The 13,808-nt window shown below is 27.9% G+C and overlaps 1 protein-coding gene across 4 annotated transcripts in view; it reads left to right on the top strand.

The window, feature by feature from the left end:
* Positions 1-217: 217 nt before the first annotated feature.
* Positions 218-13,808, top strand: part of LOC113376775 (single-stranded DNA-binding protein 3) — a 134,993-nt gene continuing 121,402 nt past the window's right edge. For all 4 annotated transcript variants that reach the window (XM_026616829.1, XM_026616827.1, XM_026616826.1 and 1 more), the window contains exon 1: positions 218-515. In XM_026616829.1, coding sequence (XP_026472614.1) covers positions 460-515 — 56 coding nt within the window. In that variant the 5' untranslated portion in view covers positions 218-459. The remainder of the gene's footprint in view (positions 516-13,808) is intronic.

Below are 13,808 nucleotides of genomic sequence, written 5' to 3'. Positions count from 1 at the left end.
GTTCCGATTTATCCGTCATGTTGAAGTGACGGTCAACGACCGGCTCGAGGGCAGCACTCGTCATTAGCCCCGCACGTATATAGTTACGCACACACAAGGTTCAGCACGCGAGAACGGCGCCAGCCAATAGAAATGCAGATGACTGAAGCCAAGCTTGCAAAGTTAACAATACACAGAAACACTTTACCGTTCCCTAGAATCGGTCGTTTCTACCTCGCTCGCGGGAGCCGTGCACATTTTGTTAGAAAATCGTAGTGAGTTTGTGAAGGAAAAAATGGCAAATTGTTTGATCAGGCACGGTTTATATTTGTGCAAGTGATGTGGACGTATTACGACTCGAACCATGGATACTCTCCCTGAGAACCGTTTTCTGTACAAATGTTGTGTTTAATGATATATTTAATTCCTACATCTCGTTTCTGATAAAACATTAAAAGTTAGTGATTATCACAATTTATCATGTACGGTAAGAGTAAAGGCTCTTCTGTACCGTCCGATGCGCAAGCACGAGAAAAGTAAGTAGAAAATTAAATTTTCATTTAAAAATTTATCCGCACGGTTAAAACTTGTGTACTCTCTTCTATCTCTCAGAAATATTGTTAACCAAACCAGTACATGTACGTGATCCAACTGTCACATGTGTATTACTATAATTCGACATAAACATTACCCTGTTCGTTATAACCAAATCGTTTATAGTTTTTACCGCTCTTATTGTTGCTAGTAACCAGTGCCGCTTATTGACGCGACCGATATGATTTCTCATTTCGATCCTGATTTTACTATTTTCTAGTGGAACCAAAATAGTAAAATTCATTTTGGATCTTTCAAAAAAATTGTAGTAACGTCGGTCTGTGTGAAATCTGGCAATGATGCGTATTTGAAGCTACCTTGGCTGTGGATGTACGTTATTGTCTCTTAACCAAAAGTTACAACGTTCAACCTGCGTCAAAGCAACAATGTTTATTATGATTTTGAAAATTCTACATGCGATCTACATTGCTAGAAATAATTAATTCCTGTACACATTTACCAGTGAAGATCAGAATCAGTTTAAATTTATTCACTGTTCGTGTTTCTATCGACCTGCTAATAATCTTCTTACGTCAATTTTTTTTTTCAATATTTATCTATGCAAAATATCGATAAAAATACAACTTCAAATCTTACATTTTTTCATAACCTGCTGTTATGTTGTCAACCTTGTGCGTACTCGCTTGCAAGGACGTTCAGAGTTATCAAAGATAAATCCTTGCGATTAATTTTTATTGACATGTTAATAAATCAATTTTTATGGAACAAACCATAATGGACAAAAATAGTAATACAATAAAATTATCCTCACTTTTGGTGTAGTTCTTTTATTTGTAGGTACGTACATTTTTTTTAACCAATCAATCTGTCATACTGTTTCATTAATTTTTTATTGATCTAAATTTTATATATTTATTAAATTTGTGTTTTGTTATTTTATTCACTAAAAAAGAGTCAAACTGACGTTTAAAACGTCTTCAATTTTTTTTAACATGAATTAGTTTTTTTGTTGTTTAATAACTGAATAATGAATGCCAGTGTAAATTTTTGTTTATAATTATTTATAGATATATTAAATAAAAAAGCTTAAATTCACTGTTACCTATTTATAATTTTGAGTAGTTTTATATATTAAATTAATATTATGTATAAAAATTCTAGTAAAAATCATTTTCATACTTTTTTAATGTTGGTATCATGTAGTTCCAAACATTGATAACTTCACACCGCCTGATTTTGACATTTCACAATTTGAAAATGTTTAACTTTTTTTTACTATTTCTTAATTTAATTTTTATTTAAAAGGGCATTTTACTTTTACTATTTGAAAATATTCGAATATGTGCTACTATTTTGTGCATTGTATTTTTGTTATTTAATTTTTCACCTGTAACCATGAGTTTGACATTTTCGATTGTGGTACAAATACATCGAAATTTATTTTATTTAAAAAAATGCATTTTACATGTACATTTCTTATAAGTTTCGATCAATTTGGTACTATTTCTTTCTAATTTATTTTTCTCAAAAGAGTTATTTAAAAACTCTAATTACTTGAAAATTTTCGATTAATGCACCACTATCCTTTTGTCTATTTAATTTTTCTCGAAAAATGAATTTTGCTTGTAAAACTGAGTGTTGAAGAAGAAATAATGCTGTGGTTTCCAATATGTGGGGCACGAGGTTGTTACAAGGGTGCGTACAGCTTTGAAAATTCTATTTCCAGAAAAAATATTCCAAAAACGTTGAAATGATATGAAAATTTAATGAATCAATAATTTTTTGTATGTATATTTTGACATATTTTATATTAATATGCAGCTTGATAAATCGATTATTTTTATTAATTTTATAATATTTATAACATTAGACCGTTAAAAAATATTAAAAGGTGGACGCAGCAATAATTTTTCACAAAATGCAGGGTCGCGATATGAAAAGGTTGGAAACCACTGGTTTTTAATGTATTACCATTACCTTGAAAATTGCTCTTTAATTTTTCTCAAAAAATTATTTTATTTGTAAAACACATATTCTGATGAATTATCATTTTTTATAATGTTACTATGCATTGAATTTTGCTATTTATATTATTTAAAAAAATGCATTTTACGTGTAAAACTGAGATTGCGATAAATTAGATTATTTTTAATTAATTTATTACTATTACATTTCAGTCTGCTTTATTTATTTTTTTATTTGCTACTTATTCTTATTTATATTATTATTTATTATGTTTTTCTTTCTTTCAAAAATGCATTGCATTTGTAAAACTAATTCCTACGAATTTGATTTTTTTTAAAAATTAACGTTACTATTGTCTTTCAATTTGCTCTATTATTTGTTTATTTAATACTAATTTATTTTTATACATTTAATCATTTATTCTTTGTTTTTATTTTTGTAAAAAATGTATTGCCTTTCTATTTGCATTATTTGTTTTTTTATTTGCTATTTATTTATATTTATATAATTATTTATTCTTTATTTTTTATTTTGTTTTAAATGCATTGCACTTGTGAAACTCAGATTTCTATGAACTTAATTTTTTTTTAATTAACATTACTATTTTTATTTATAACTTATTTATTATTTATTTATTTTAATTCATTATTATTGTTTTATAAAAAATGCAGTTCACTTGTAAAACTGTAAAAATATTCCGATGATTTGTAACATTGGTCCACAAATATGTTGTATCAGGCACAACGTGAACGAAATGAATGTGTCGAGTGCATTAAATGTAAGGGCTGATTGCAAACCGGTTTTGTGGGTTATTAAAATGCATCCCATTGCATTGGGTGTTGTGCCAAGATTCGCCTGGAACATTGACATAGATCAGATGATAAAATGCTTTAAATTTTATTGAATCCTTACTTATTTTTTTTTTTTTTATTTTTACGTTTAAATAGCAGTCAGAGCTTTGTGCTCCACAAGCTGTAGTGATGTACATTATTTAACCCCATGTTAAACCATTCACTTTCTGATGAATTCCTATTAAATATATTTCTGGAAGTAGTGTGCATATATATAACAGCAATGTACTGAAAGACTATTTTCACGTGTTACCATATGTGCAATTCATCTCAAGTGAAAATCTAATATCACCACTGCTCGATATCAAGCTGGCCAAGGTATCAAACCCAGAACTAGTCGTTGCTAGTATGGCCTGTTTCTTATTTAACTTCTGTTCTGATGCTTCTAACTTGTGCTATTGTTGGATTATTTCTTTGTATGGTTATTTTCTACCACCTGGCTCAAACCTTACCTTATTTTGCTCCAATTTATTGGACGCAAAGCTCCTATTTATTGGTACACATATCGAATTTAATGAGGATAGTGATTCAAAATCATTTTAATTATAATTATGAAGTGATTTTAAAGCTGATTTTTTAAAATAATCAGTTCATTTATATCCACCATAGTTAAACAAGTATAATGGATTCCACTTACTGGAAGATTGAAGAGAAAACTTTTCATACATTTAATTTGCGGCAATTCTCCGATAAAATATCTCCGATAAATTGGTAGTAAAAACTATTGAAATGCTATGCATTTTCTGTACCATCAGGTGTTTTACACATAAAACCTAACTTTACGTATGTGCTTACGTATGGGCACATTAGAAAGCTGTGTTTATGATAACATTGTGCGTTTTTTAGCTTAGGTTTTATATGCAAAACGCCTGTCTACCAATTCATATGAAGATTGGGCCGTAACATAGCGTTGCCATAACAATTCTTTGTTAAACTTCTATTTTATCGGAGAATTGGCTCCATGGTCTCAACATAACCTACTTTTCAATTGATGAAGATAATTTTACTTTACACTATAGTCTTCACTTTCTCATTATAAGGACAACTTACATTAATACAATAATTGTTAATACTTTTGTTAGTTGCAAACAAATTGTTGTATTTTACTTCTTAATCTTTTTAGTAATAATTTTGCGCTGATACATTGTAAGCACTTGATGGTTTCAAATATGTTTCCATTTTTTAACTTTTAATTACAATCATTCATGCTAGGACATAAGTAATTTGTAGTTTTGACTTTTATTATATAGATGTTTTTAAATGGATGGCAACCCAGTAGTTGTCCAATCCAGTTCTGACTAATTAACTATACTCAAAGTATTTGTATTATATCTGAGATCTATAACCTCAAGTATGTTTCCACTTTCCTTTTACTTCCAATTTTTTGCATTATTTTATTTATTAGAAATGTGTAAATTTATAAGTAGAGTATATCGTATATAGAGAACGCAACAGGTCAATTTCATGAGTTTGCATGAGAACTGATATGTGTATTTAAAGACGATTTTCCGGCAAGGGAAAACTTTTCAACAACCGAACTACTTTTGCTAAGGCATTCCAAATGCTCATATCAACCTGTATGAATAACTCGAAATGGAACGTATACACACACACTTATTTATATTAGTGTGGTCCTTAATATTGATATTTTTTATTTTTTTTTGCTCCAAGGGACTCAAATGCTTCCAAAATGATGAAAAAATTTTATGAAAATTTCAGCTATTCATATTAACTTAATTAAAAATTCCATTTGTTTTTTAGAATTATATAGCTTAGCGACAAATGAATCAAAACTTTGAGAATAACATTATATTTGCTTATTTTGGTTATAAATAAAAAAATACAACAATTTGATTTATTTTATAAAGTAAGTATTTCCTTGAAAAGGAACCTAAAAACTTTGGTTGGAGTGCGAACTATCTTAAAGTTAATATTAAGATCTGAAACTTTCAGATAATTTTTTTCTAACAATTTGGAAGCATTTGAGATCCTAGGAGCAAAAAAAGTCGATATTTCCTTTAAGAATCACCCTAATATATATTTGTATTAATTACACAGATGATTGACCTCTTTATATTTCACATATTGTTCTCTTTAAACTGTCGATACAATTTTTTATAATTTACTTTGATCTATCATACTTGTTTTTTTTTTAAATGCTGTTTTCATTGTTAATATTATGTTCTTCACAATTAAAAGCAATCATAATATATGCATTCTATAAGCTATATTGGATCTAATTGAGCTCAAAATATGTGCCAATTATTTTGGCTGTAAAATTTTTATATACTGAAGTTTTTCTTTTGGTTGTTATAATATCATTTTAATTCAATTTATATTTAATTTGTCTGTTTCTGTTATAATTCCAAGGTTCGAATTATTTTGAATGATGAAACCCATTTACTGAAGAAACGTATAGATATATGTTTAATCCAGATATTCTTTTATTTTTTTCATACTTTTAATAAGTTTAACACGTTAATTGCCATGTCAGTCATATGTGTCTGGCGCCAAGAAGTTCTACATGATCCATGTTACACATATATGATTGTAAGAAAAAAGGGACTATGTCAGTCATATATGCGTGCGTGACACTAAAAATTTGTTTCCAGAAATTTGGAAAAAAAAATTCTTTGCTACATTAAGTTTCCTTAATACATTTTTAACTACATTATCTAATACAGTTACGATGACCCATGTAAAAAAAAATCTGATATTATCTTGGCGATCAACGTGTTAATTATAAAAAAGTGTTTCAACGTTAGAAAGAATGTAGATAATCAATTTTTCTTTTCTGAATAGCTTAATTCTTCTATTTTTTTCTTATCCTGGAAACGTTGATATAATTATATATGATGAATTGTGTAAAATATATTTTTTAAAATGCAACACATTATTTAATAAATTTTATTAAATTATAATGTTTCTATAAATTATGTTGCATTTTTCTTGAACATTTTAAAAGTATTTGATATGTTTTATGATTCTGCCATGGATAATTTTTATTTGGCTTATACAATTTTTTTAATTTCATTTTTTTACAGAACTTCTAACTTCAAGTAATTTTATTAAAAATCAATATTCAAGTTTGCTCTAGTATCAAAAAGCTACTGCAAAAATTCAAATGCATTCTTCTGTGCCTGGAATAGCTAATATTCAAAGAAAATAATAGAAACAGCATAATAATAATAACAGCAAATAACATAATTTAAATTACCCAATACATATACATTTTCCATTCTTCATTTTCCATTAATTTTCATTCATATATCGAATTAAATTCAATATTTTCTCTAGCACGTGCGACATAATAAACAAATTCTCAATTATCTATCATTATTTACAAACTCATATTCAATTTTTCGGTTATAGTAAACATTATGATAATTAATAATTGAAAACAATAAACATGACAACGATATAGTAAATAATTAATGAATGAATATTTATAACAATAATAAATCGAAGGTTTTATCTTTCTACAAATTGTTTACTATTTCATAACCACCTGATCGCGATGTTTATTTAAAACAAATAACATTCGTTGTTGAAAACTATCAATGGATTCATTAATGAAATTTGAATCTCCTGGATATTCAATATAGTTATGATTTATTAATGATGTGAGCTTCATATTTCGAACTTGACTTCTATTTGGAATTTTGATGTTATATGAAGGTCAAGGATATTATGGAAATATTTTTTTCATACTAGTTAAACCAATTTTTACTGGTTATGCGCTACATAATTATATACAATCTAATAAACAAAATTGTAAAGTTAACTTATAAAAGGTATATGAAAATAAAAAAAAATAAGAAGTTTATGCGCGAATTGTAAAGTTTGAACGGTCCTTTAAAGTCTTGTCCATTCATTTTAATTACAATATACGAGGTCTGTTCAAAAAGTTTTCGTAATTTTCGTTTTTTCAAAAAAATATTTATTTATTCGTCTACATTAATGTGGTCCCCTTCAAAGTAGTCCCCCCAGATATAATACACTTATGCCAGCGTTTTTTCCAATTTTCGAAGCACCCTTGATATTCACTTTTTGATATGTCCTTGAGCACTCTCGGCGATTTTCTTCAATCGAGGAAAACCGCCGTCCTTTCATGGGTCTCTTCAACTTTGGGAATAGGAAAAAGTCACACGGAGCCATATCTGGTGAATTTTTGCACTTTGCAACACTTTATTTCATTTTTTACGCAAAATTTAATACAAATTCTTTGACTTTTTCAATATTCTTCCATTGTAAAAATCGCCGAGCTCAGAAAAACACGTCGAACCTTAGCGACTACCACAGACAAAGTAAACAGTGAATATAGCTGAAAATTTCATCATACTTTAGGGGCATGTATACCAACACAATAAAAAAAAAATTTTGACAATCAGACACTCCAGACCCGCGAAATTTAATTATTAGTAATTCCGGGTACTTTTTGAACAGACCATGTATTTTTACAAAAAAATATTAAGTAAATTTTATGATAAATAAATATTAGTAAACTTCTAAAAAGTTTCCTAAAAACGTTTTAAATTTATCGCTGAAATTTTGTCAAAAGTACTTATATTTTTTTTCATTTTTTGTGTTCCAATGCAAAAACTGTTCTGCTTTCGCACTCCTTACTCATCTCGGCCAGATTGATATCAAGCAGTAGTGATATCAGATTAAGAATGTAGATGATATCAAGTGCAAATTACCTTTCTGGGGGCATTGCTGCAAAATAATTCAATCAAAAACATAAAGTTTTACGAAATTATGTCATAAATAGAATAAATCGAAAGTAAAGTTCTAAAAAGTTTTCAAGTAACGTTTCAAATTTATCGCTGAAATTTTGTCAGCAGTACTTATAATTATTTTTTTATATAATTATTATTTGAATTACATTTTTTTAAATTATTTTTGAGAGGGGTCTAAAAATCGCTAAAAAATCGATCACGTGATTAATGGGTGCTCCCAAACTAATTTTGATCCAAATTTGACTTAACCTGTTTATTACTGGTAAAAAAATATTTTCAGAAGGTAGTTATTTCGATTTTCAAATTTTCTTTAATTCTGGTCAAATTAATAAGAAATTAAATGTAATTAGAAATACAGGCTATAAGATATATTAGAAGTACGATTTTAGTTTGTTTTAACATAGAGTAATATTATTAAATATAAAATCGTAAATTAAACTAGGCATTAGAAGCAAATAGTATTTTTAATAGTTTTAATATTATACTTATTTTCAATATGAATTACAATTTGTCTTATATTAGACATTTACGATGATAGATTTAATTTCAATTTTTTTTACTTTATATTAATGAACAAAATATGAAGAATTTAAGTTTAATTTTTATTAAAAAAAATATTATTTGGAGTGTGAATTTTGTCTGAAAGGATAGGTAGTCCTATGAAACTCTAATACTAATTTTTAACGAAGGATTTGTTTTTCATAGTATATGAATTTTTGTACAAATTTATGTAAAATCCACAAATCTAAGTAATGTCATCCAATATTCAATCCAAATATAATTCAAAATTCGGAATTTAGGGAAGTAAAATTTAAAAGTAATGTTTTGGAACCATTGTATAATCTTTATGTTACTAATTTTGGTAAAAAAATAATATAAATAAAATTATAAAATCTATAAAAATGATAGAACTGATGAAAAGCTGATCTTTCTTTGTCTTGCCTCAAGATTAATATGATGAATCTTGTTTTTTTGGTATTCAATTTAGTTAATTTGGCTTTCAATGATCTTGTGTTAATTAAGATGTAGTAGTTGTATAGTTTATATATATGACTAATGTACGTGTATACAAAGCCAAAAAATAAACAATAATAATTTATATATCACTATTTTTATCTCGACGTCCTTTTTTACATATTAACAATAATATTGGTACTCTGCCACAAGGCAGGTCCTTGGTTTGAGAGCACCACCAATAAGAAGTTACCTTTTCCTCCCTTTTTTAATAATTCATAGTCATATAAAATTAATCAATTATTAATCACTTCTTATTCATTTTTATGCATTTTCCTTTCCAAACTTCTTCCATGCTTCCTGGTCTCGTGCTTCGGATTTCAGTTTTCTGTTTATTCTCTTCTGTGGTAGGACATCAATCACCTGCATTCTTCTTCTGTCCAATCCCTTTAGTCCTTCTACTATACCTTTGACGACGTCGTGCAGGAAGCCCTCTTTTTGCAGAATAGGTCCGATCCAGTTTCCTTTTCTTTTGAAGATCAGTAAAAATTTTTCTTCGCCCACTTTTCACAAAAATGTTCTTTTGCTTTATCAAATTTCCATTAGAAATTTAAAACGTTCTATTATATTGTATCAAATAATTGTTGCATATATTATTACATGTGACCTCCCAACGATCGTTTGCATTGAACTTGTACCAAGGTCGTGTTTGAATGTAAAGCAAAGCATATCTTTATGGGTTTATGAGAACGTAAAATACTAATAAATAGTTTTAAAACGCATAAAGAAATTAATTGTTATCGACGTTTGTATCGATTTGTGACGCAGAAATGCATTTGGCCAACGAATGCGTCGTTCGATCGAACATTGTATCGCGTCAATTCAAATTTTCAATAAATCAAATACGAACATGTAATAAATCGTGAGTGACAAGTTTTTATCGGAGAATTCTTTCAACCTGTAGAGAATAAATTTGATACCTAGAAACATTAGCTTTGTTCGGTTAGTATGTTGTTAAATCAATTAGCAAATTGAATCATCGTAGCAAACATCTTGTCTCTCAGGAAAATGCGTGTTTCTATACATCAATTTGATTATGAATTGATGTTATAGTGTTATTAATAGTTATTATCGTTAAACCATAATGAACATTACTGTTTACAGAGTATTTTTTATACTAATCGCTGGACGTTGACATTCGATTTAGACATTCTAAGTACTACCAAAAATTTGCTGATGGAGTACGCTCAATTATTAACAATAGTAACAGAAAAATTTTTACATGGCTCATGGTAACTTTATTAGATAATTTAGTTAAAAATTTGTATCAAGGAATCTGAATGCATCAAAGAGAAAAAATGGACAAAATTCCTGGAAAACACTATTTTTTATGTCACACATATGTGACTGACATGGCCCTACATTAAAACTTTTTTCTCTTTTGCCAAATCACTTATGTCAGACATATATGTATGGCATGGTTCATAAAGACGACTGACATGTCGGTTAACGTGTTAAAAAATCTCTAAACTACTTTTCAAACTTCTGGTCCCCGTGGCTTGTTCCTGACCTATCTCTTCTTCTTGCGCATGGCTTCTTCGTCTTCACCAGACTTGTTTTTCTTACATAAATTAGTGCAGTCTCTTGCTATATGAATCCAATTGAGTTTCCTCTTATTTTTTGAATTTTTTTTATTTTTAATTTTTGATGATACTCTTTATAAATTGCAATTGCAAATTGGATAATGACAAGGTAACCATATTTTTTCAAGTCAAAACCGCGACGGTAATTTTTAGTTATGGTGATCCGGGACGGGGTGGCTAAAAAATTATAATATAATTATAAAATAGCACATGCAATTTTTTTTTAATCAGAATTACTGACGAAGAACTTTATTATTCGATTAAATGTTATATTTTATATTATAGATCCAAAAATATTTATATGTTTTTCCAGATTTCAAACTAATTTTAAAATTTTGTTTAATTTTTGTCATAATTATTGAAAAATAATTAGCACTTATTCCAGGCAGTTTAAAAGTTCAAAACTATGAATATGAGAGGCTTAGAGACATAACATTTTGATGAGTAGTTGTAATTTTATTATGGAGTACGTATGGTCACCTTAATAATGAACTTACGGTTCATTTGTTTATAAGGTCATTAAACCAATAAAAAAAAATGCTAAAAAATGATCAATTTTGACGAGAGGGGCATTGTAGAACAATTTGATTGATTACAATTTTCTGATGAATATTGAATAAATCTTAAATAAAAGTGATGGTACAAAATAAGTGATTAATCTTTCATCTCAATTCTAATTGTTTTTCAAATACTTTTTTACGCAAGTTTCATAATCCATTTCTTTATATTTTTTATTCTACTATCCATAATTCTGAAAAGTATCATTGTTTTTATTTTTCTTATTGTTCTATATACACTAACAATAGAAATTTTCAATTCAGATTTCTAAATGATTAAAAAAATATCTTGGTAGAAACCCTGCTGATGAAACGCAACTAGTTACAAAACGTTGCTAATTTTAGAAAAAAAAGATAGATTGATAGTTCATAAAACAAACATTACATAATATGTTTATAAATCTACATACGTATTATTATAACATAAGTATCATATAACTCATAAGTATCATAATATTCTCTGATATCTGATCGATATTAGTGGCTCTAATTAAACAGTAGTTGTTTCAAACGTGTAAATACTTAATATTTGCAGTAAAATAAAAATTTAATTAAATAAATAAAAACCCATACATCATTATCAATTATTGTTTCATTATATGTTATCTATTCAGTTGTGTGAACATCTGTAATATTGATAATTCAAATTCGAAGGAAGGAAACCTAGAACTGCAATGAACAAATTTTGACTTAAATTTTTATAAATAAATTAAAATCTTTTTTGATATATAGGTACGGTGTTAGGCTTTGTAATTAATTTTGTAAGATCAATTTGTTATCAATCATAATTAAACAAATTTTACAATTATCAATTTATAAAATAAGTTAATATTATTTGTTGAATTTACACTGATGAGACAAACCACGGTCTCGAAACGTCTGTAACTTCATTAAATAAAGTTAGTGCAAGAATATAGAGTGTAAATTGTGATACACATCAAAAATAGTTTCAACCTGGGATTTTTGACTAATCAATCAGGTAATACCTAGGATTAACTATTAATAAATTGTATATGTTCGAGACCCACTTCGAGCAGCCTGTTGTCAAGTAGATAGCAATATGTTTGCGAGTTAAAATAACCCTTAATTCGGTATTGCCGCTAATAAAAAGTCAGCCCTATTAGATAAATTCTAATAAAATCATCAAATATGGAAGGTTTAACCAATTAGGTTATCATCTAAAAATACGAAGTAAGGAGAAGTTTGAACCCGACAGGTTATAGGACTTAAGATTCTGATTTTGAAACAAGTTTGGGGTGGAGGTTAGTAAAATCTCATCTGCAGGAAAATCGAACTATAAAAACGTCGCGTAAGAATTCATAATTCATAATTTATAATTTACGATCCGGCGAAGCATTTGAAAATAGCACACGGTCGATTGTAAGCCGAAGAGATTGATAGTGCTCAACAATGGCCAGATTAGAATAACAGTTGAAATTGCACTTGTACCGTTACATGTGTTACAATGCGAATCGGTAAGGTAAAGTAAAGCAATGTAAAGTAATGCTACCGTTACAACTCACAATCGACAGAGAAAACATTTTCAAGTGAAACAAATTAACGAATTTCTTTAGAAATTATTTAACTTACTATGAATTATTGTAACAATAGACAGTAATGGAGCTGTAATATTAGTATTATATTTAGCACTGTAAGCTACAAGTGCATAGCATCGTGTCAAGGCAAATTGCTGAAACTTTTCGTGACTTAATTTAAAATTTTAAATTTTAAAAACTAAAAAAAAATTTCTTTTGAAAACTTATTGTTTTTAAATTCTTGAAAATAACTGGCTATTTTGAAAATTTGGATATTTTTTGAAAATCTGGCGACATTTTCGAACTTCCACTCTAGTCGGTTGATCTATACTGTCAAAAATGTCGATGACATCTGTTGGAACTATTTTTTTTAATTGTTTTATTCAGCAATCAGAAATACATGAGGATTTTCCTATAGCTAAATTGACATAATTGTGAGCGATATCTAGAAGAACTCCAGTGAGATCTTCTTAGTAAACGGTCATGTTATATTGAAGCTAATCTAAGACTAAATATAAATGCCATTGACTATGTAAGTGAATTTAAATATTATAAATCTTGGTACGCCAAATATAACAAAATTTTGAACTTATTATTCAAATCTCTATAAAAATATATGATTTTTTTTCAATAACAATCGGAAACATTCGTTAAATTCTATGGACTATTTTGATTGACATTAATGAAATTATAGAGAGTAGTTACCTCAGTGGGTTTGTACTATATAATGATTTTACTAGATCAAATTAATTGGCATAATTTTTTTAGTCTCCTTGATTCTGGTGTATGGACAGGATCAATAATTTTTGACCGCAAAATTGCCTTTTTTTAAAAAAAACTCTTCTCTGTATCTCCTAAACCTCTGCTTTGGGATCTCCCTCCCAAAAAATTTAACCAATTCGTGGATGAAAAATTATATTCGCAACACACACACATTACATTTTTTCTAATGGATGCCAAAATGTTTCAGAAAACCGCTGAAACGTAAAGATAAGCAAAAATTCTCATTTTTAATTCTTTTTTGCGATCA

This window comes from Ctenocephalides felis, unplaced genomic scaffold (assembly GCF_003426905.1).
Source record: "Ctenocephalides felis isolate EL2017-DRISC unplaced genomic scaffold, ASM342690v1 CF-g0.4_SCAFFOLD_01886, whole genome shotgun sequence".
NCBI classification, from domain to species: Eukaryota; Metazoa; Arthropoda; class Insecta; order Siphonaptera; family Pulicidae; genus Ctenocephalides; species Ctenocephalides felis.
This window is presented reverse-complemented; position numbering and strand designations above follow the sequence as displayed.